Consider the following 25,132-nt stretch of genomic DNA (forward strand, 5'->3'; position numbering starts at 1 on the left):
CTCATGATTTCCATAAATTACTTCACATTACATTTCGTTCGATAGTTAAGATAAAGTGTGGTTAAAGTACATAATTAAAAATTATTTCACGTGAGTCTAGTAAATTTTATAATATTTGTTATAACACGAACTATCTTATGTAATGTATAAAATTGGTAATTGTTCGTTAATAAAATGTTTTTTTTCTGGTACGATTCTCTGGTTTCTTAAAGATAATTCAAGAGATCGAGAGAGAGAGAGAGGGATTACACTTGATATAAAAGTGGATCTCGTTTGCTCATTGGATGTACTCAGCACCCTGAAATAAATTGCTTTTCATCGGCCACTTCGAAGGCACTCAGGGATCATCTTACGATTGGCTTAGCTTATCGGCAGGTTGCTACCACTGTTAGTTTTTCTGCATTCTTTCATTTATTTCGCCAACTGGTGAAGAGAAACATGGTTTTCTATTCATCTTCTTATTTATTTTTGATTCTTAGTATTTTCAGAGTCCGAACATGAAATAAAAGACAGTAGTATATAAATGCACTTCTGTTTTGATTTTACAGAATTATTGTGGAGGTTATGTCAATTATTATGATCGAGGTCAAGAATTTTATAAGAATCAAACAATAAATTCTACGTAAGAAGAGAGCATTTAATCTTGCTCTAAGATCAAAATATGAGGATTGTGGAACCATTAGCGTCATCTGTTATTTAATTTCCAAGTCATGATAATTGGATCTGATTTCGACAAAAGATACTTTTATTATTAAATTTACAAATATAGAAACATGAAAAGAGGATAGTATCTACAATTAACTGCATAAACTTGATTTGAATGAAAGTAATATTGTATACCAAAAAATTTTCATAAATCAATCCTTTTTTAAAATTTATTCTCAATGATAATGATCGATATCGATTCGTTTGTTTTACTTATTTTCTTTTTCGTGAAGAAACTGCACTTGTTTCCAACATAATCACGTATTAAATCTGAAATGTCGTAAAAGCACTTATGAAAAATGTACCCTGAACCTAGCGCGCTCGCAATTGGCTGACTCAGCCAAGTGGTTCAATGGGATACCGCGCCATTTCATTGATGCCGCTAACCTTATGGTGAGTAAGTAACGGCCAATGTCGTTCCTTCTTCAATTTAAATTCTAAATTATTTCCATGAAAATTACACTATACAAATTCATATTCCTTCAATGTCTATTTCACACTTATCAAACTGCATTAAATTAAAATCAGTTGTTTAAACAATCTTTATAATTATCGTATAGTAGTAATAATGATTGTCATTATTATCCTTTTATATGATAATTTTAATTTCAAACAATTAAACAATTGTTAGTTATTTATAGTATAGATGAAGTTCATTCAGTGTGTACTATTCTAAAACTGAATCTCTATTCATGTGATCATTACGTAGTACCGCTACCGCTATTTTAAAGCTACAGATCGTTCGGGGTTCCGACCTTCGTACAGATAAGCGTGCAGATTCAATACCACTTGGACTTCTTACCGTGCACCTATCCAGAAGTCTTTGTTGACTCATCAGATTAGTGTCAACCTGTAACAATTATTCTCCACGCAAAATTTCCGTACAATTTTACAATTTCTATGTTATACATTCCGGACTAACATAAATATAAATATCGTATGCATGCATGCACATTCTATTCTTGTAATGGTTAATCACACTTTCTGATTATTTCATTTTTAGAAATTCCCTATATCTCTTCTTTATTATCTCTTCTTAATTAAAGATATGAGATGATTCTAGTACTTTTAATTTAATTTTCTTACTTTATACTTTAAAAATAGTTCTACTGCATTCTTTCCAAGTAACAATATAAGATAATTTACACCGTGTCTCTTGTTTAATTTTTTCGACAGCCCTCACGATACATATACCGACAAATGGAATTAATTTAAAGTGCAACGAGTATTTTCTTATATGTATACCGTCAGTGTTAAATGCCAGCAGCACAACCCTAGCGCTTTATTCGCCTTGCTATCTCGTTAGCGAACTCTATTGGTGTTTCTGTACAACTCGCGACATTTCCTCCTGCAAGTTCACAATCTACCCGGTGAGAGGCCGCGTTCTTTATCTTATAATCGTTTTTCGTAGTGTAAACGCACCCATAGGATATATGCAGCGACATTCGATTGTCCTTACAAAAGAATTGTCCGATCCCCTTTTCGGGCGATTTATCTCAATTAGTAACTTGTCCCGATAGTTAACGTCGTACATCTAGATGAAAATTTACGCACGCCACAAGCTAATTAATCTAACAATGATATAGACGTTAGGGAGACATATTATTTCTTTGTAATTCCTTCGCCTCTACCCTAGTAGGACTTAGTCGCTAATGAGCTGAAATAAAATGAATGCCCTTGCTAGTACTTACACATATGTATCAAAAAATTATACTGCCCCGTATATATGTGTGTTCGCTGTTCTACACAGCGGTTTAGGAGGCCGAACTTTCGTTCGTGATATTTATAGATCGGGAAAATCAAATCGAAAATATCCTTGAAGTTATTCAAAGGGATTACAATGTGTGATAAATATATATATGTATAAATATATATATATTTAGGGACTTCAGATTATAATATTTTAATTTAGTTACCGTATAACTAGACTACAGATTTTTATGCATTATGATTTGAAAATACGAAAATGTACAGAATGCGTATAATACATAATAATATATAAAATATTGAAAGTAGAATAATTGTTTTTAATAGGTATTTTATATTTATATCTTTAATTGGTAAAACGAATTTCTATTTAAATTCGATCTTTTCATTGCGTTCAAAAAAATATAATTTTTTTGGAAAACATTTAAATAAAACATGTAATCACAATACTACTCGAATGAAAGATATACATATTTTTTACTGGTTGGGATAGATACCCTCTTTGACACTCTAAAAATGGTGTCTGTTCGTAAAAACATCTGCCGCACAAAGCAGGAAATGTCGTTCCCTTTTTACTCTTCACTTTATTCAGATTTCTCTACCGGATTTACGGTTAAAGTAATGACAAAAGTTCTTAACTTTTCTTGTGAACAAGCTCTTCCGCCTACAATTTATCAAAGAATTATTTTCAATGCTTAAAGACTCCCTAATTAGTCTAATTAAAACATTGATTAAAACCTTCAAACGTATATTCTACATTTTACTTCCAGTTTAATGAGAAAGAGCGAATAGAAATAAAAAACAATATAAGTTTAATTTATGAACATTTTTTTATTCAGATAAGTATTAGAGATTATTCCAAATCTCTCAATACGTAATTATTATTTTCATTGCCTCCTTTATGAAGTATTATGTATCAAAACATTATGTCATTCAATAAATCTTATATCAATATCCTATCGCCTACATAAACTTAAATCTGCTGTTTGTATCTTTTCAGATGTCTTCTTTTTTTGGAATAATTCATATATAGAAAGAGTGGAGTACATAAAAACAATAAATTAGTAAAAATAAAATAAAATTATATTGTAAAATTCATTTCGGGTTATATAGATACAATGAGAATAGGAGGATTAAATTACTCAGGAAATAAACAAAATGTAGAAACACGTCTGTAAAGCGACGCGTCTACCGGCGTGGCGCGCTCCACGTAGCGGCGGGTCACTAAAATCGATATTAAAGCAGACAATGTTGCAACCGTGCAACGTGGTATAAACACAAAAATCAGAATGCATAGAGGAAACGGTCGACGCAGTCAGGCACGACTGTGTGGAAGGAGTCACAACCAACAATAAGAATATGCGCATGCGCTTCGAGAAATCAAGAAATATATAGACACACGTCCACAGTGCGTCTGAAAGTGTTCGGTGTGAATGTGTTCACTAAAGAGTAAGGAGTGGGAGAAAAAAACGGAGAGGGATGGGGCAATACGCGCGTTAAAGTAAAATAAAAACAACCTTGAAAGTTTGTAAACGGAAACAGGGATGGGCATCCGATGTACGTTCTTCTGGGAACTTCCGATCGGACAGACTTATGATTATGAATGCACAACACGTTGCACTATGCCATATTGATGAAATGATAGGAAATTAAATAACTTTTCAAAATTTTCAAAATGTCAAGATTCCTCTTATTTTGTAATATCAAGTTATAAATATATTTATGATATTAAGGTTATATTTCTTTTATTATTAAAAAATACTTTTATTCGGTCCAGTAAAATTTCATCTAATCCCTGATGAAATATGGACGTATAAATAGGATTATTAGACCATTATAGTATATATTACATATACAATAAGTATGTATTTACGAGATAATAGATAATGAAGAAACAGAGATGTTTAACAGTATCAAACATGTGAGAGTTTTTTCAGAATGCCGTGAAACCTATCCTTGTTGCTTCCCACGACTTTAATATGCAGACGAGGCGATTTCTAATGCGACGCGCCAACATTTCAACTGAGAGACGTGCAAGCACCTCATTTGCCTCATCGAATGACGATAAGTATTACACGATTGTTCATTGATCCAGTGAAACTATATTTTTTGCTTTCTTTCGTTGCACGAAATATTTGCGAGAAATTTTATATATAAAAATTATTAATTAACAATTGGAAATAATATGATAAGAATCTAGATAAAATAATAAATAATATCAAGAAGAGTCATGATGATTTTATAATAAATCTTTCTTTAGAAAACTTGTAATGTTGATTACATTATAATTTCTAAGATATACGTTCGAAGCGTGAAGCCGAAGTCTATTACCTATACAAACATATAACTCAAGTACGCCGGTAACTAGGAATGTCTAACGCAACCTTCGAATGCACCAGCATTCCACAAAGGGTGTAATAGTCTCTACTTGATTATGCTGTACAATGCTCTGGCTGATAATAGCAGTTTACAATGTCGCCATATTCTTAACACATGAAATTCTATACTTACGTCATCTATTATGTTCTTTTCAATAAATTTTTCTCTCGTCTATCAACAAGTTTATAATCATTTTAGGATTACTTTTACCGAACTAAACAATGTTTTATATGGATGAAATAATCCTTTTTAGAGAGGTGTCATAAGTTAAAATTCATTTTATTATATAAAAAGACATTTAGTATCTTTTGTTACATATGACTGCATCATCTTATGAAATAATTAAATATAAGTATTTTTAGCATTGAGTAATATATTACACGAATTAAGCAATGTTTTATATGGATGAAATATGTTATTCTTTGCAGAGAAACATCGCAGGTTTGAAATACAGTGCATGCCAAGATGCACAAATAAACGGCATTTTGAACATAAAAACATCGACACGTCGCGTTATTCTTCGAAAGTCAGCATCGCGGTACTCGCACTGTCGAGTGCACATTATAACGAGATTTTCTAACATCTGTTGACCATATAACCGCTAAGCTTTTTATACATTCCTACACGCCAAACATATTGAAAGAATGTTCCATGTATTAAGGAAAGAAAAAACACGAAAGAAATGTCAGCACTCGCTGTTTTATCGATGGGATGAATGAAACAAATTGCACCTTTACACTCTTTACAGTCAATCGAGCAGATGCACGCATGCCAATGGACGTTGGAACGAGTTTTATCGAAATAAATTACCCTTCGACTCGAAGCACGCCGCGAATATATTTCAAACCAGTAACACAAATCTATATCCTTATCTTAAATCTTTTCATAATAACAAAACCTGACATAAAATGTAATAACTTTACAAATCGAATTTTAGGAGAATAAGATAACAAAACTCCCCTGATTTCCAAAAAAATCTTCGATAAAATTATTGCCAACAAATATCAATCTGTATTACTATAGTCACAAAGTTCAATCTCAAAATAATTTACTTACGATTGATGCAAAATATAATAAAATTCTTCTGGTTTCGAAAGAAAAATCTTTTATGAAATTGTTTCCAATAAATACCAATACTGCTATCGTAACAAATCCCAATTCTAAATTCTAAGCATCAAAATATATTAGTTAGAAAAAGTTGACTTTCTCTGTGAGTAAAAAGAGAGAAAAATGGAGTGAGTACAAACCACAAAAAATGACAGAGAGAGAGAGAAAGAGAGAGAGAGAGAGAGAGAGAGAGAGAGAAAACGAGACAGATAACAAGTGCATGGTTACTGGTTACAACTTACTGTTAAAGACGAGCAGCTTCCGCGTGGAGCCAAGCCTCTTGATGGGCGACTTCACGCCGTCGATTTCTTCTTCGTCCATGTTCGTATCAACGACGCGGCGTCTCGATTTCCGTCAAAAACCCCACTCGGGGTTTTTCTCGTTCCGTGTTCACGCACGCACGATCGGACAGTTTCTATGAAGTGAGCACAAAATACTTGTCACAGTTTAAAGCATTCTCGGGCACGAGGAGGTCACCGGTTGGTTGCGGTGAAACCGGTTTATCGGGCAGCGTTGATACCTTTCTATGATCTGCACTAGATGCGCTATCACCGGGTACATGTGCCAACCGTGTGCACACGGACTACTACGGTCTATTGAGCAAAAGGGGAAGAGGAGGGAAGGATGAAGAGAGGAAAAGAAAGAAAAAAAATGGCAAGCGCCAGAGAAGAAATGCCAACGTGAAAGAAGCGTGTATAAAACGAGTGAGTAGCGTTGATCGTTTATACGTCGACGGGACGAATCGCAATGCCACGAGTAAACGTATCTACAACGCGGGTTACTGTGGTAACGCCGATTGGTTTCTGGCTATCCCGAGGCACACTGAAGATATTCTTGGACTACCGTATATTAATTCGAGTTTGGGGGACCGGCGTCGCTACCGCCGTCACCGTCGCCGTCGCCGTCACCGTCGTGCATTGCCACTTGGTCGCCACGCCGCGTCACTTTTGTTGCTTAGCAACTGCTTATTCCAAGGTAACCTCATTCTGTTGCCATCTGTTGATACCTCGGTGAACTAAGAATTTAATTTTTTATTTCGGTAAGTGTATCGATAAATGTAATGGAAAATTGAGAATTTAAATTTTTAATTTTCCTTTTAAATATTATTTTTATGGACTTTTTAAGGGTATGAGAGTATCTATTTCGACTTTGTAAATGATCGTATTTAATTAGTTTTATTTTTGTAATGTTTGATCTATGTATACTAAATGTATATTTAAAAGTATATTTTTTGAAAGTTTTTTTTTTTATAAAATAATTTTCTTATAGCGCTATTAAAAGTTATATATCTCTTTATACAAGGATATGGATGTCAATTAAATGTTATTATATCTAATTTCTATTCATATCAATTGTATGGATTGAAATGGATTGGTTTCTATGGCAACCAAATGTAAACCAAAAGGATCATAAAGTGCTCTAGCAAAATAATGTCAGTTATGTGTGTATCTATAAAAATTACTGTTTATTAATACATAAGATACCTGTATCCAATAAAGTGAAAGAATATCTTAAATAATTCATCATAATGCAAAGACCACAGACAAGTATTCCTTTACAAAGCAAATATGATAGATTTTACAGAGGTGTAAAGAATGAATCTGGAGAGTTTTATGTCACCTCTGGTACTACTCGACCAGGCACACCTGGACAAAATGTACTGGCAAGACCACCATCATCATTGGCTTTACTTAACCATGTACCAACACCTACTTCACGGTTGAGTACAATCAGTTCAACTAGTTCGGGAGCATTTAACTCAGCATTTCCTTTGCCTGGTCAGATGAATATAAACGTTACGGAGAGGCCTATCACTCAACATGGAGTAGCAGGTCTGAGACCTGGAACAGCTAGAGGATTGTCAATGACCAGGTATAAAAATTTATTTTTCTATATTTTATATTAAATCTATACGATTAGATTAAGATTAATTATAATATTATAATATTATTTTGATAGATGTAATGGAATTATTAAACTCTCATTTCTGTTGTTTTCTAATCTAAATTTTCTATTCTCAGACAAATTCAAGATAAAAGATATTACATTGGACTCATGCAACTGAAAATCAGAGAATTAAGTCAAGAAATTGCTGTTATTTTCAAAGATATTGAAGATCAAACTAAGGAAAGAGCCACTTATATACATTATGACAAGAGAGCCAAAGATTTAGCTATGGAATTAACAACTTTGCAAGGACAGCTGGCTGACTACAACATTATTGTGGATAAAATGACATCTGACGTTGGGAAAGAAATCATTGAACAAGAGACTGAAGAACTTGCCACAAAGAATGAACAAAATTTATTGAAAATCGAAGATATGTTTGAAGAAAGAAAAGAATTAGAGCAGAAGTTAACTAAAATAGAAAAACAGTTAGAGGATGAAAAAAAGAGGACTGAAAGGCTTATAGAAAGCATGGATTTTAATATGAAAGAAAAATATGATGAATTATCAAAAGAAAAAGCAAAACTGCAAGAGAAAACAAATGCATTGCAACAAGAATTGGATGAATTATATAAAGAACAAGCTTATTTGGAAGAAGAAATAACATTATCTCCATTGAAACAGGAAGCAGTTAAATTACATTTGAAAATTATAGAAATGGAAGAAAAAAGGGACAAGTTGAAAGAAGAAGAGAAGCATAGAATTTCACCAGAAGAGGAAAGAGGAAAACTATTACAAAAAATTAAGCAAGACAATCTGGATATTGCAGCTGCTGAAGCTCAGTTGACTGAGAAAAAGAAACAGGTACAAGAAACTGAACAAAAACTCGAGCAATTGGAAACAGACATGGAAGATACTCAAACTGAGAAGCAAGCAAAATTTAAAGAACTTCGTAAACGAGAAGAAGTTATAGAGCAATTTATGAGTTCTTTTGAGCAGAATAAAGATGATGAGAAAGGAAAAATGGATAGATTAGAAAATACAATAGTAGAATATTTGGAAAATATTTCAAATATGTTAAACATTGATATTGATTTTATAGGAAATGATGAAATGGCCATTCTGAATAATTTACCACCCTTCAATGACTATGAATATAGTAAGAGTGATCAAAGTTTTGAAAAATTAACTAAAGAAAATTTAAAGTTACAGCAAATTTATAGCGAAATGGAAATGTTAGAGCAGAAAATTCAAGCAGAATTTGTTGATCTTAATGAAAGAATGGGTAACAAAGATAATAAATCAATAGTTCCGGAAGACCTAGAGAGTTTAAAAGCTAAATTGACATTGAAACAAGGGCAGTTAATAGCAGAATGTGAACAATTGAAACATCAGCAATTAGAATGTGAAGAAGAAATCAAAACAATTCAATTTGAGTATGATGAAATAAAGGAACGTTTAGAAAGTAACGATATATACACTCAGATTAGTGTATTAGAGAATACTATGGACAAGTTGCTGGAAGAACATAAGAAGATTCAAGATTTTATTGTCAAAGAGGAGAAACGTGGTAATTATGATCCAATAAGAAAAGACGCTTTTAATTCAATAAATATTTATAATTCTATGTTGAAAGAAAATCTAAAAACTATTTATTAATTAAAATTCTTTTTAACATTTATTTTCATTTTGTGCACGATTAACCAATATGTGTAACATTTATTAAGTATAGTTAACCTAAATCAGATTTTCCTTTCTTTCTTTCTTTTCTCCTACTCTATGTAGTTTCTCACCTTTTCCAGATTCTGGCTATCATTTTAATCCTCTGTGGTTATTCCTTCTAAATATAAAAATTTTCCACATTATGCGAATAATTGTATAATTAAAGTAATATATAAATAAATAATAATAAAAGTGTTATCATGAACGCTTCATCATTTGTTTTATCGCAGAAATAAGGTATAGGAATATGAGTAAGGTAATAACTGAATTGTAAAATGTACTTTTTGACGATTATAATTTTATTTAAGATATTTCTATATTTGAAAGAGAAGTTCATTTTTCGTAGCAGTGTTATTTAGGGCAGTTACAAACATGTGATTAGTAAAATGATTGAATACTTATAGTTGTCATGTAGAGTTATGTAAATAAAACTATGGAATACAATTTTTTGAATACTAAGAACACGCAAAGCTAGTAGCAAAGATATGCAAAAATTATATAAATCGCGATTTATATTATTATTATAAATATTCAATAAATAAATATTTGAAATAAATTCACACAAAACACACAACACAGCACTCATAGCAAATAAATATGATGAAATAAGTAAGAATACATATATGATGATCTTATATTCTAAATCCTTACAATATAAATTTACCTTAATACATACCTACATATGTTATAAACTATCTTATAAATAAATGTTTATTTTAACATACACTTTACTGTAAGCCATACACAATATATCGTGTCCTACTATTAGGTTGATACGGAAACTATAATAAAAGTTCTTCAACCTAATTATAAGTTATTTTATCTTGGATTATATTTTATATTTAGTAACCGCAATTTACTCAGTCGCTTTAGCATACTGTAGACTAGATTTATTATCCATGAACTGAGATCAAATACTCTACTAAGTTCGCCAAGTGAAACATAAAAAGAAATTGCATAATAAAACGTAAAATTCTAAAATATCTATTAAGTATAGTATAATTATACGATAATCGATACGATTTTTTTTTACATATATAAAACAAAAACAAATTTGTTTCTTCAGTTTTTTTTAAATACCTGGACTAAACTGTTCGAGTTAGTGTCCATGGATTCATTGACTAGATACCACTCCTAATAATAATTTAATTATATATTAATTTGACTAGAATTTTTTACAAAATGATAGTGACTATGCGTATACAATGTATAAATTAGTTGTTTTATCATTTCGAAATAAATAAGCTTAAAAGTAAATGCGATACAGAGTGTTCCTGTACAAATTAAGAGAGTTTGATCAGAAAAAATGGAGCACTTCATATATTAACTTCAGTCGGTATGTTCGAATTAGATATTACTAAGATATAGTAATGGACATCTCTATCAATTTAAAAAGAAGTACAGATTTATATTAATTAATATAAAATTATTCTTAATTATTAAACACAGCCACGTAATACTTTTTACTTAACAAAATACTTTTTGTACTAAATTCTTCTTGTGCTTAGTAATCTTCCCTGTTCAAAATTATTAAAGAATACGTATATAGTAATTTAATCCTAAACGAATACATAATTAGCTGCCTTGTAAAGGACGATTTAATAAATTTAATTGTTTAAACTGTACCGACTGAGTCATAGGAATTTGGCAAAAAAATCGGAGTTATATATATACATAGGTAATATTCCTTTAGTTTTATTGACAACCGTTTACGTAATTAATTTTGAAATAAATTTAATTTTTTTACTTTATATAACTATTGGAATTTTAATTTTTGATGAAATTATTTTTTTGCCATAAACCTATATAATAATAATATTGATGTAGATTACTGGCACATTCCCCGAAATGAATAGAATATTGACTTAGTTAATAAATTATACTAATGTATACACGATCAGATAATATAGACTGCAATTTCTTAACTATTGTTTTTGTGATTCTTTTTTAACAACTTAGTTAATAAATTATATTATTGACTTAGTTAATAAATTATACTAATGTATACACGATCAGATAATATAGACTGCAATTTCTTAACTATTGTTTTTGTGATTCTTTTTTAAGATTATAGAAAGCGAGTATGATATATTTTCATGACTTAACTTTTGTATGGCATCGTATCCACGGATATTATTTATTTGACAAATGTATCAGGTCTGTAAGTATGAAACCGGAATTTGCCTATAGATGGCCCTAACTGATAATGTAGTTATCACTAAACTGCGTCATTGATGCCAAAAGTCTTTGTTGACATCTCACAAACATTTTCGACTCAGAACAATACAAGTTTCATACAACAGCATAGTTTGTAATAGTTGTGCCTGGAAACTACGATTTGCGGACAGCATTGATTTTCTGTTACCATTTGAAGAAAACTGCTGCAGAATCGCATCGAATGCTTGTCGAAGCTTACGGTAAGCATGCTCTTGGTAAATCACAGTGCTTTGAGTGGTTTAAAAAATTCAGAAGTGGCAATTTTGACGTGAGGAACGAAGAACGTAGAAGACCATCGAAAAAGTTTCAAGACAGCGAATTGCAAGCATTGTTGGATGAGGATGACGTTCAAACGCAACAACAACTCGTTGATCAATTAAACGTGACACGAGAAGCCGTCTCTATACGTTTGAAAGCCATGGAAAAGATCCAGAAGGTGGGAAAATGGGTTCCACATGAACTGAATGAAAAACAACAGGAAAACCGAAAAACCACTTGCGAAATGCTGCTCGCCAGATACAAAAGAAAGTCATTTCTCCACCGAATTGTGACTGGTGATGAAAAGTGGATATGTTTTGAGAATCCTAAGCGTAAAAGATGATGGGTAGCTCCAGGCGAACCACCGACATCGATTACAAGACCAAATCGCTATGGACGGAAGACAATGCTCTGTGTTTGGTGGGATCAGAAGGGTGTGATCTATTATGAGCTGTTAAAACCTGGCGAAACCGTTAATACCGACAACAAATGATCGATTTGAATCAAGCTTTGCGTGAAAAACGACCAGAATATCAAAAAAGGCAACACAAAGTAATTTTGCTTCATGATAATGCACCATCACATACAACAGAACTGGTCAAGGAAACGATCGAAGCGTTCAGTTGGGAAATACTTTCGCACGTGGCTTACTCACCAGACTTGTCGATTACTATTTCTATGCACCGATGGGACACGCACTTTCTAACCAGCACTTCACTTCATACGAAAATGTACGAAAATGGCTCGATGACTGGTTTGCCTCAAAAGAGCGACAGTTTTTTTTGGCGTGGCACCCACCAATTGCCAGATAGGTGGGAAAAATGTATAGCCAGCGATGGGCAATACTTCGAATAAAATATTTTTAATCATTTTCATACAATAAATGTTTATACAATAAATTCCGGTTTCATATTTACATACCTGGTACGTATGTATTTAAATATGCAAAATTAATGTCACACAAATAGAGGATACATTGAAATAAAAGTTTCAGAATTGCATTTACTTGTGGCCTGCATATCCTTTGAGGAATATGATACTTACGATACTTACGTGTTAAGTGAAAAGAATGTGATGACTAGAAAGGTATGGTTGACTAGAAACATAAAAAAGCTATACGAAAAGGTCTCGTATACACACGTCTCGTTGATGTTACGTGTAATTAAATTAAATACATATTTTTTGTAATATAAGGTTTCAACTTAATTTCTAGTAATTCACGAGAAAATTTCAGAAAAATTTATCTCGAGATTGAAATCCGTGGCACCAATGCGAACAACTAAAAATAATAATGACTAGACTGTATTATTTTGTGACTAGATTAGGTTTTCTAATAACTCGATTTCTTGACTAGATCGTAATTATACTTTTTTTTCCTTTTTATACTAGATTCTATATTTTGATTCTCATAGTGTATACTACATTTTTATCACTTGCTGACTAGATCGTTGTATTGTCTCTTTTTATATTAACCTCTAAATATTTTCCTTCCCTCGTGTAAGTACGATATATATATGAATTAAAAAAGAAAGGAAAATAGAACTTAAAATACAAAATTATTACATTACCTTAAATTAATGACTAGCTCGGTGTTTGGAAATCTTCGAAAATTTTGTCAATTCCTTACAATAAATCTTAAAACCCTAAAACTCTAAATTAAAATATAAGACTAGTTACATTATCGTTAATAAATGTTACACTAGTATTGTTACGTCGCGTGACCCTCTATGTAGGTTAGCAACCATCTCCCGACCATAAAACTAAAGATTTTGACTTTACCTTCAAGACCCTTAATTGTTGCAACATATCTTTCAAATCGAGACATTCCTTACGGTTATTGTTCAAAAACCTGCTTTTCCCATATTTTACTGGTTTGAACTATGACTCTAAGGAATGTCTCGATTTAAATGATATGTTGCAGCAATTAAGGGCCTTGACGGTAAAGTCAAAATCTTTAGTTATATGACCGAGGGATGGTTTCTAGTCTATATAGAGGGTCACGCGACATTACAAGTATAAGGAAATATATTTACATCAATGCCAATAATCTTTAATCGCAGAATTGACACATTCTCAAAGTTTCGTATTATTTAATCAAATAATAAATTAGTTACCATACCAATAAAGTGTCAAGGTCAAAAATCGCAATACGGTTGTTTTCTATCTTCAAAACGTCTTTTTTCCATAAAAGCAGCATAAGCGATGACAAGTTTTCTTCAAATGTTTTTGATCTATTGATTGATCGATATATGCTTCCTTCAGTGATAAGCTTTTTTGCAAACGGTTCCTGGTCGTCATATCTTTTGCAGTGTTTTCTTCGATCTTCGACTTTTACTTAAATAATCAAATTCAAAATTTGTTATGTAGTATTGCATGATTATTTGCTTGATATATCAATCGGGATAAGCGATCTGCAACGCCGACTACTGGCCAATTTCGAAGGAAATTCTCATCCACCGAGCATGTAATTCGAGTAGTGTTGTACTTTTAACATCAGAACTCTACATCTCTCTCTTTGTACAAATTAAAAATACTTTCGTATGTACAAGTATATTTACACAAATCCTATATAACAAAGGGTAATCTTCGCTTTCCCTTCTCCGATTTCAACGTCGTCAACGATATTCCACTTTATTTCATCGATGGTAGATGTCCTCATATAATTTCAAATCAGTTGTGAATCTGTCTTTAAAAAATATATTCCTTCTATGATTTTATATAAATGAACACTTTGACCGTCTTTGAATGTATTGGTTTTCTATGTTGTACTTACAGTGTGTAGATGTCAGATTACTCTCGGACGTTTTATCGGTTCGACGAATTCCGTCTCGGTGTCACTCAAGGATCTCCGGTTTCTTCCAGTGTTTCCAGTTCAGTCTTGGTAGTTCGGTTGGTTATCAATTCGAAATTCAGTTCGACGATTGCTCTCGGTGATTTCAATTGAATGTGTCGAATCGGGAGAGGGGAAGAGGATAGAAGGTTGCAGACCCTCGGAGATTGGATCTTGGTTTTGAAGAAAAAGGTGAAGGGAAGAGAAACGAGAGGAAAGGAAAATACGAACAAAAACATACAAGAGGGGAAAAAAGAGAAACTAAAAATAAAAGAAAATTCTCCGAGGGCCCACGCAAGCGCATAGTCACTCGCCTGCTCGCAGACTACCTCAAATTCTGTTCACCGCGCTCCAAGATGCATATTTCCCCCACTTTTCGGCCCGGTGCCACCACCATACTCCTTTCGGAGGTGCACAACTTGGCACGTGCCCCACTTCCACACTTCTGCTCTGTAGCATGCCGCTTTTTATTCCCCACCGCTAGCTTTCCCCTCTTTGCCGCTCCGTTTGTCACATCCTACAGAAACGGACCGTGGATTCGTTCTGTTCCGGGATTCGCACGATCTGCCCCACCACAGGGCCAATTTTAAAGATTTTGCCCCCCACGCGCGCGTGCGCATGTGTCGCGCCATTAACATTACTGTAGTAAAGAGAGGTAGGGGGATCTATTCTCGCAGGGCGCTACTGTGCGCATGCGCGGCTTTTGTACCACGTGCAGCTTCTATAGTCCACGCTTAGCGTGTGTCGCCGTATCCTACGGTCGTTTTTTCTTGTAACTGTTTGGTATGTATAATGTATAAAAGGATACAATTTTCGGTTGTTTTTACTTGGTACTACTTTGAATACTTTAGATTAGCATTTTAGAAATTAGCGTTTGAGTCGTTTCACTTTGAAATTGGTATGTCTAATTATATTTAATAAAATTCGCTATATTGTAGGTTAGAATTATGTTATTGAAGATTGCATTGTGAGAATGGTGTAAACATCTCAAAGAGCAGAGTGGTAGTATATAATTCGTATAACCAGGTAGAGAATTATTTTTATCAGATATTCAAATTTTGATTTTATCTAAATTTTATAAAAATATAATGTATTATTCACAGAGATGAAATAGGGCGGCATTGGCGTCATGCATTAGAAAAATACTCATCTACTTCGTTTGTCCCAGTATTTGAATGAGTTATTTTACTATATCAAGTAATACATATATAATATATAGATATCTTTTCATATTTTTAATAGAAAAGATTAATGTGGAATATTAATTAGTATTAGTAGAATCTCTCTAGAGATTTCAAAGTAACTTGTGAAAAGAAGATAGCCAAGGTTACGATAATCGTTATTATGCGTGTCCGTGAATAGAATAGGGGTTTGGTAATGCGACAGGTCCTAAATCATGATTCGACCGTGAATACCAATGCCGTGCCCGCATTGTCAGAATGTGTTGCAGTTCAAGATTCTAGGTTGAATTAATGTATTGTCATGCTTATAATGTATAGATAACCTCATAAAAAAGAAATTCACAAACTTTCAATGAGAAAACATTTAGAGATATAGAAATTCAAATCTAAATTTAATCAGTACCTACATATATGTATTCAGTTTTTACTTTTTCTTTATTGTATTGAAATTATTATCTTTCCTTTCGACACGAAGAAGATGAAATTTGTCATTTGCAAAAATTCCAATATTTATTCGTCAGTAGCTACTTAAGTTTGAAATTAGTTAAAATTTTAACGTTTAACGACGATGTAAAATAAAATCATTTTCAAATACATATTGGGATAATAGCGAATGGTAACAAGCAATTTTCGTTTTCCCAGGGGGTAATGCGAGAATACTAACAGGGTGGTATCGAATCGATTGAATTACTACGAGAAATCGGCGATGATGTTCGATCGTGTATTCGGGCCATGAATTCGATTAGGCATTGCGTGGCCCACGACGCGGATAGCCTGTTTACCGTGTCGATTTAGGAACTTGATATCCTCGACGTGCAGCGTGGTAAGTCCGCAGATTCGTACGCGTATCACAGGGCAACGCGTTATAGAATTTCCTCGTTCCATATCGAATTTAGCTGTCCCTTTCAGCGCGTCATTTGTCTTGGTATGTCTATCCACGAACCCTCGTAATAACTTCAAGCTTCGTTTCACTCGAGTCGTGCAAACATTGCGATCGACTAGTAACTAGCATTGTGATACAGTTATCGAGATTACTACACACGAGTACATGTGGATGTTAGTCTTTGGAATATGTAAGATATTTATAACGAAAAGTAAACGTATCGTTTAAATTAAATTAAAATAAATTATCGCAAAGGGAGCGTTGACAGTACTGGTTGGCACTGTTACTTGAACACGAAAAAGACAAAAATCTTGTGTACTTTGATGTTTGTAGTAAAATAATAAAAGATGTGACGTTACTTATAATAACTAAGATATTTAAAAGAATGTTTCTCTAATTTATATCAGATATTATAACTCTATTGACATTCAAATTAATATAAGTTTGGTATTCAATCGTAAATTGATAGTTTAAAGTAATATCTATGTTAACTCGTAATACTACTGGCAGGATCTTTAATTTCATTCGCTTTTCAATTTCCTTTGTTTCCTATCTTTTGGAAAAAAAAGTATATTCCTGACATAGCAATAGTAAAACTGATCAAGTTCAATTTATTATAAGTGTATAAACATCCTGATCATAGTCTACTTACATCTTATAATTCGATTAATTTCTATCACCGAAAAATAGGAGTATGTTCTTTATATCTATTGAGCGTTTCATAGTCTTTGATAACTTGGCCAACGCATACGTTTGTTCATGTGTATCATCGAAGGATTCCTCTCAACTGCGGTGCCTCGCATGCCCTGATGTAACCTAATCTCGATACGAGTATCCTATACGATTTAATTAGCTAAGTATGCCCACGGCGGGGCATCGTCACACCGCATTTTACTACCCACCAGGCAACAATTCCATCCCTCTTCTTTAACTTCCTTGTCCAACGTTAAACCACGAGCAAACACACTCGCCCCGAAAGGGTGCCAGTCGCATACGAAATCTCCAGTCACGCTAGGAAATGGAATAGACGTTATTGATGCGGCTACTTTCGATACGACCGCATCTGGACGTTTCTGCCTTTTCCTTCTTTCCTCTTTCGATTCAATAAGTAGACAGACGTAGGTAACGTTTTACTATTAAAGTGGACGTAAGAGGACAAAGTTATTTGCCTTTCCTGAATATACTGGGTGTTTCGTGTTTGGGGTATTCGAGTTTGAAAAACGCGTATACATATATGGGCTAATTACGGACGAGACTTATTGTTTTTTTTTTACTTCTAATGCATTAGAAAGCATTCAATTCTTGTTAACAGTTTCTTCTTAGTTGTAATTATATTTAACTTCTATTTGTTTATTGTTTGTCTATTGAGCTATCTTTTAGGCGTCGAACTTTGTAGGATGATTCTGCCTCTTCGTTACTAGAGTTACCGCAGCTAAAAGAATACGTATCTAGTATTTTCGGTTGCTTTTAAAGTCTACAAAATTTCATCCAATGCGGACCGATCGCGTGCTTTCCTTATTGGGCACATAAAAGTAAAAAATGAGCATTGCAAGTCACTCGAACATCTGTTTTCCCATCTCGTTCTCTATTCTTATGTCTCAATGGCTAGAGAACCAGCCTGCCAGCAACAACCAACCCTGCAACGGTTACTATTTTAATCGAAGTCTATAAATCTATCGTTCCTTGCGTGGGCGAGCTACCGGAAGTTAATTGCGTTCGAATTCCATAAATCGTATGGCGACCTGGACCGATAATAGTAAATGAAATTGATTCTTACAGATAGAAGATCCTAACCGATCGATTCTTCTATCTAATGTTTTAATTTTCGTCCAACTGTCGTTGGGCAAAATATTTTTAAATTAAAACAGAAATAAATTAAAAAGTAAACTTAAATTTGGAAATATAATTGACATGGGAAGAATTAATTCGTAAAAGGATTATTCTAATTTAAAATTAAAAGAAGAGAGAAAATTAAACCAGACCAGATATTTTATGAAATTTTCACCTAATAGATATTTGAATGTTATCCTTAAGTTCTTGAAACAAGGTCACAACGTTTTATTACATCGCTTAAAATGCGAAATGCAGTCTGTATCAATTTACTAGGAACATTGAACACAAATATCAGATTTAGTCATCGTCTCCAACGTATCACGTGAAATAACTGAATTAAACAATTGCCAGGAATCACGCTACTGATTTTATGATAATGCGCATGCTGTTGCTGTGATTATCAGGATTAGAGTAACTTAACGACCGGGAAATGTGATAAAACCGTAAAATTGGGACAACGATGGATAGGTTTAAAATATGATTTTGAAGAATTGGCCGAATGTAAAAATTATTATAATTTCGCAGCAAAATTAAATATGTTATAGTTATTACGTGAATATTTTGTATTGTTTCGTGTCTTTTGATCATTGCTGAAGTAATTCGACAGCAATGGGAGATTAATATTTCATCATTGAACGCATGCTTTCAGCGGTTTTATTGCAAATCAATTTTTTACAAAATTTAAACCTAATATCAAATCTCTGCTCTTATATTCACATTTATTCGTCTTATTGTTTGTCTACAAAACAATTCCAAGTTATTCTTATCTCCAAATATGTATACTGAGAAAATACAAATTTCTAACTTTTCCACTAAACTTTATTTATCTTAAACTTACAGTATCCGTTACGTCAGGTGACTCTCTACATAAACCAGAATCCATCCCTCGGTCAAGACGGCCACTAGCTATGCAAATATAACTAGTCGGGCCGCAATAATCCTAAGGAGTGGTCATAGAACTAAAGATTTTCACTAAGGGTTATTGTTCAAACAGGTAAAAGTTGGGAAAAGCAGGCTTTTCTCAGGTTCAACAGTCATTTCCATCTGCAAACGACCGTTGGTGGGGTGACCAACACCCATCAATAGTTTTCCTCCGTGACAGCATCGTCACCGAATTTCACTGGTTTTTCATCCGTTGACCAGTCACTGTCTTAATTAATTTTCCGTTCATTGATCAGTCGTCAGTTTAACTTGTTACTTACATTTCGTTAAGAACTCATCTACACGCACGACGCGTAACTACCTACATCTACAAGGTTGTTGGAACGAAGTGCATATTTTAACCTGTTAATTTAGTGTTATAATTAATTAACCAATGCTATTATCTTAATGGTAATAGGAGATCGACTGACTCGTGGCGTCGATTATCAAATCGTAATGGGAATTCACGACTCTAATATAGAAACAAGTATAGAATATTTGTATAGTATAGAAAGAAAACGCAGAAGATTTTGTAAAAACGTAATTGCACTACTTTCAAAACAGTTGTGCTATGTCATACCTCACCATGCTGTTACCAGGTTAATTTCTATGGATTCGTTAACATAGAATTTTTATGGCGATGCCAATAATATTTCCCACGAACAGGTGGTGTTCTTGGACAAAAAAAGCACAGACGTCCACTCGGAACCGAAGTGGCCTTTTTGTTCGATGAGTGGCCCTATCCGTATTGCGAACACTATTGTTAGCGTTGTTTCGGAACCCATGGAAATTACAAAGGTGCTTCACTACAAGTGCCGTCACCGGTGAACGTAAATTGCCACGGTCTCCGATCTAACATTATCTGTCCGTATTCCTATACCTGTGTGATTTTCGTTTTGTGATCGTGTTACGTTTTATATGTAAGTATTAGATTGTCCGAAAAGTTTCTTTCGTTTTATAAGCAAATAATAGATAAACATTTTTTGTTTTATATTATTTTATCACATATTTGTAGTAATAGAAGAAAATGGATCATACATAGCTCGATAAAACAATAGAAAGCAAAAATGTTCTGCATCTGTTATTTCCTTATAAAACGAAAGAAACTTTTGGAACAACCTAATACCTACGTATTATAAATATTATAGGCTTATTATAGGCTGATAGGACAGTTACAATTATAGGCTGATTAGGCTGATAGGCTTATTATAGGCTGATAGGACAGTTACAATTTCGTCATTAGATTTTATTTATATGGGTAATACTCGTAATTTTATGAGTAAAGTTTCTGTCGATCGTAGGTAGTTGAAATATATACATATAGGTGCATGCTTTAATTATCGAAACATGAACTATGTATAAAAACGAACACCGTAATGGAAGAAATTAAAAGTTGTTGAAAATTTGATGGATAAACTATCACGTAACAAAATGTAGGTAAAATGAAAAAATTTGCAACAGAAAGGCAACATTCGTTCAATTCGAAGCAGTATTGTTTCAATCCTTTCTTTCATAGTAAGACACAACTAAATAAATACGGTATTTTATTAGAGATTTTTGAGAGAGATTCTCGTGTAATAACAATAGATGCAAATTGTTTTAAGCGGTTGAACTTATTTTTGAAAGAGGAATATGAAAAATTGGAAACTTCTAGCGTTTAGAAGAGAAATGTACATTTTTATATAATAATCCAATACAAATTTGAGGTTCAATCCTTGGAGAAATTTGTAACAAAATGAGCGAGCTTTGTCAGAGATTGATTAAATCAGTTAAATTAGTTTTTCACTTATCGTGCACATCAGTTTAAGAAGTTACCAAACGCGATAGTTTAGATAGTTAATAGACAGTAAGAAGAATTGAAATAAAAAAGACTATGAAAATTTGTACTTCTAGTCCTATACAACTAGTAAATTAATTTAAAAGAAAACATAAAAATCGCTTATCGTTGTTACAAGAGAATGCCGTCGTTGTTAAACGGTTGAGTACTTTAATTAACATATTCGCAGACGACGACGTAGTTCAAAATTTATAGCTAGTTGCCAATGACGTAGTCCTATGATATTGGGTTGGCAATTAAATAATTGCCGATTTTGCCATTAGGTGGTATTGACAAAATCCGCAATTACTCAGTTGCCAACCTAGTATCTTTTTTCATATTTACGAGTTATGTGCATTTTACAATAATTGGGACTTTATATTGTTTTCTGTTACACTGCGTATGTGTTAGCAATTTTCTGTCATAAGAATTAAAAAATTCCAAGTTTTGAGTTACGTCGGTTGCTTTTTGTTTCTTCATGTTCATTTTTTCTCTTTCAGCACCCCCCCCTCCTTTTCTTTCTTTTTCTCTTCATTTGATCTTTTTATCTGGTCCGTCAGGTGTAGACCTGGCTTAACAGTTGCGATGCAAAGCAGATTTCCCCTCGTGGAAATTGATAGAACTCGAACAGGGTCGCGCGTTGATCAGCGTGCTAAGCTGGTGGAGATTGTGGTGGTTGCAACAGGTGGGCCCTTTCGAACGCTCGCCAATCCCTTTCGCATCTCCTTCGCTTGTATAATGACGCGCGTCCTGTCCTGTCTCGTGTGAAAGCCGTTATTCAATTCGATGAATGCTAGACGATATAATAAACCAGAGAACGTGATACGATTCCTACTACAGTGTGCACAAACGTGTTTGCCCTATCTGTGAAAGAAACGACCCTTTCCCTCGGTGTTTTATTATCGTACATTTCGTCTACCGCTTTCTTTCTTTATTCTTTATCGCATCTAATTTTTGCACTAATCTTATGTGAAATATTTTGAAATTATATAATTTAAAAATTATACAAATGATTTTTAAATTCTATAATTTAGAAATTTGATCTATTTTTGATTGCTTGACCACTTAGAATTATTTCTTCTTCTTTTTTTTTTAATACCTATATTAGATTCGCAAGTGGTTTTATTGCGCCAATTAGAAAATTTGATAATTTGGGTATCGTGTGCGCTTGGATAAGACTCAATAGTGTTACCACTCCATTTCATTATTTATCATCACGCTGATATACTATAGGGCGACTGTTATTGTTCCTGTTACGTTGCGTGAGATGGTTCGTTCGACGTCCTTCATTGTCTGGCCGTCAAGGTTCCGCGTGCCGTTATGCAGATCCTGAATAAACCGAAGGAAGCACCATAAACAGAATCTTTTTAACTTAAATTCAAATCCTGCAAGTATTTTCGGCTTATGTATGTCCCTTAGAACAGTCCTTAGGCTTATTGCACGCTCTTACAGATTACGGAGAAAGCGGAAATTTGTCTAACGGAAAAGCAGGTTTTTCCCATAAACGATGTCACCCACGAGCCACGTTGGCAGGAAGCTTGCTCCTCCAATTTTCATTTATTAACGTTGGCTATAACCAATGGGTATCGCGGATCGTTATCCTCACTTTTCTAACGAAAAGTGTGAACAACGAATCCGCGTTCTTATTTCAAAAGGCACATCTACATTTCGTCCGGAATAACACGAGAATGGACTTCACTTCTTCTACGACATTAGGAGAGTCAACTCAACTTTTTGTACGACACTAGGAGAGTCAACTTAACTGCTTCTACCACATTAGTTCAGTCAATACTTCGGCATCAAGTCGGCAACTGCCAAGTCATCCAAGGATCAATCAATATCTCGGACTACTTCTACTACACTCGAGCAACATCGACATATCTACTCGTACTTGATCTCACCTATAGATTAGTCAACGTATCTGTATCGGATCTTCGTCCGTCAAACAATCATCTACGACATTTATATCACACGTAACGGCGTAACTCTTTATTGTATTAAGTTGTTGGAAATATAGAATTTATAACCTATTAATCGCAGTGTTATACCACATCAATCACCCCTATTATCCCAAAAGAAATAAGGGGATCGACCTATTCGTGGTGTCGATTATTATAATCGCAACGGGAATTTACGACTGCCGTTGACGCGCTTCCTCGCGATCGCGTCTTCCCGCGTCTGGTCGAAAATGCAGTTCCTAAGGTTTTGTTTTGAAATCTTCGTGTGGTATTCAAATTACTTTGTTTTAACACAGTCCCAGAGTTTGATACCATACGTCCATATTAGGATAATCTCAACTTTGTATAGTAGCAATCTGTTTTGTAACTTTGACTTAACTGTTTTGAGAGAGAAGATCTATATCCTAGAATACGATACAGTTTTCTTCAGTTCTTCATCTTCATCTTTCTCAGTTTTCTTCTCATTTTCATGTAATTTTTCCGTTTACAAACACTACTTAATATTATTGATCTAAATACATATTTTGATTAGATTGATAATTCTAGAGCAAAAATCCTTTTACGTATTGGCAGCTACTTGTCATTTATTTATTATCTGCTTCATTTATTCTTGTATTATATCATTATTGTATTTTTGATCATGGTAATCTGATTAATTGTGCATTTTCTGTAAAGTAATTGTAAATGCATTCTGCTGCTGAAAAGTTTCAGCGTTCAAATATGTTATGTTACTAAATTTTCAATCTGTTTTTTCTCTATACGTAGGTACAAGTAGTTTTGTAATAATTAATTAAAAATATTATATAACGGTCATAACGTGGCATAATTTTATAGTAGAAGATAGTATGTTACAATACAACGATTGCATGCTAGTTTATTTGTACACGCATGGGAATGCCTGCAACCCTTGTCCAACCACACCATATGACGTCGATTCCAATAATATAAACGCAGGAAAAATACTATGTTTAAGGTCTATAATTTTCTGTGGGACCAATTAAACGCTTGTCAATAACGTACAACCTTACTGTGAGAATTTCGACGTAAATTCTAACGGTAAAATTTGATTCCCTTGTTTTATTATGTAATCGTTATCCACTCGATATTATCATTATTGTTATTTCTCAAAGATATTCAAATATTTTCTGAATTATCGTTAGGATCAGACGAAAAAGCTGAAAAAAGAAAAGAGGATCTACGTAACATTTTTCCGAGATTAATACTTCGTAGAGCGTTTCAAGGACCAAATATAGCGAAGATTAATTCCATTTTCGCGAGCAGTTGTAATCTATACGGTTCATCCATGTGCTGCAATAAGAAACAAAATGGAGCTAGAAATCTCGTGCCACGTTTATACGAATTTCATCGATAGAACACGAAGAAAGCGTTGCATTATTATAAGTAATTAACGATAACTTCACGCCAAGTATAAAGTACCGTAAAACTGCTGCTGTCGGGTTAGTCAAGCATGCAATCAACCAAGGCATAAACCGCCTGTAAACCTCCACGTAGTTGGAGCAAAATTTTTACAAGGAGATCCGTGGTTTCGATTAAACGAACTTTAAACGAATCTGAACCCGAATCGCTTTTTATTTCTTCCATGGAATAACATTTACGTACACTGTCGGCTATGAGGGTCAGAACAACTCGTTGCCTACATTTATTGGAAAAGTCTAAGAAATTTTATTTTAGGTGTAAAAGTAAATAATCCAAATTATTCAATGAAGC

At 33.5% G+C, this 25,132-nt stretch overlaps 2 protein-coding genes and 1 long non-coding RNA gene across 10 annotated transcripts in view; 1 reads left to right on the top strand and 2 right to left on the bottom strand.

Moving 5' to 3' along the window:
- Window positions 1-6,360, bottom strand: part of LOC126920037 (SLIT-ROBO Rho GTPase-activating protein 1-like) — a 43,479-nt gene extending 37,119 nt beyond the window's left edge. For 2 of the 3 annotated variants that reach the window (XM_050729899.1, XM_050729893.1), the window contains exon 1: window positions 6,141-6,360. In XM_050729899.1, coding sequence (XP_050585856.1) covers window positions 6,141-6,219 — 79 coding nt within the window. In that variant the 5' untranslated portion in view covers window positions 6,220-6,360. The remainder of the gene's footprint in view (window positions 1-6,140) is intronic. The other variant, XM_050729897.1, reaches the window with a different exon arrangement.
- A 395-nt stretch (window positions 6,361-6,755) lies between these two features.
- On the top strand, window positions 6,756-9,713 carry LOC126920044 (intraflagellar transport protein 74 homolog). 5 transcript variants are annotated; one of them, XM_050729925.1, is made up of 3 exons: window positions 6,756-6,873; window positions 7,474-7,770; window positions 7,920-9,713. In XM_050729925.1, exons 2-3 carry the CDS (start codon window positions 7,682-7,684, stop codon window positions 9,442-9,444), a joined length of 1,614 nt encoding a protein of 537 aa, XP_050585882.1. In that variant the 5' UTR covers window positions 6,756-6,873; window positions 7,474-7,681; the 3' UTR covers window positions 9,445-9,713. The 5 variants fall into 5 exon arrangements, with proteins under 5 accessions (XP_050585882.1, XP_050585883.1, XP_050585879.1 ...); XM_050729926.1 differs by lacking the exon at window positions 6,756-6,873 and adding an exon at window positions 6,914-6,937; XM_050729922.1 differs by lacking the exon at window positions 6,756-6,873 and having other exon boundaries at window positions 7,005-7,770; window positions 7,920-9,355; window positions 9,588-9,713.
- Window positions 9,714-9,785: 72 nt separating this feature from the next.
- On the bottom strand, window positions 9,786-15,331 carry LOC126920058 (uncharacterized). Of its 2 annotated transcripts, none has more exons than XR_007711876.1 (2): window positions 14,756-15,331; window positions 9,786-14,664 (listed from the first exon to the last, which is right to left on the bottom strand). It is a non-coding gene; the product is annotated as an uncharacterized LOC126920058 (long non-coding RNA). The 2 variants fall into 2 exon arrangements; XR_007711875.1 differs by having other exon boundaries at window positions 9,786-14,668.
- Between the last annotated feature and the right edge of the window lie 9,801 nt (window positions 15,332-25,132).

This window comes from Bombus affinis, chromosome 9, assembly GCF_024516045.1.
Source record: "Bombus affinis isolate iyBomAffi1 chromosome 9, iyBomAffi1.2, whole genome shotgun sequence".
Classification (NCBI taxonomy): domain Eukaryota; kingdom Metazoa; phylum Arthropoda; class Insecta; order Hymenoptera; family Apidae; genus Bombus; species Bombus affinis.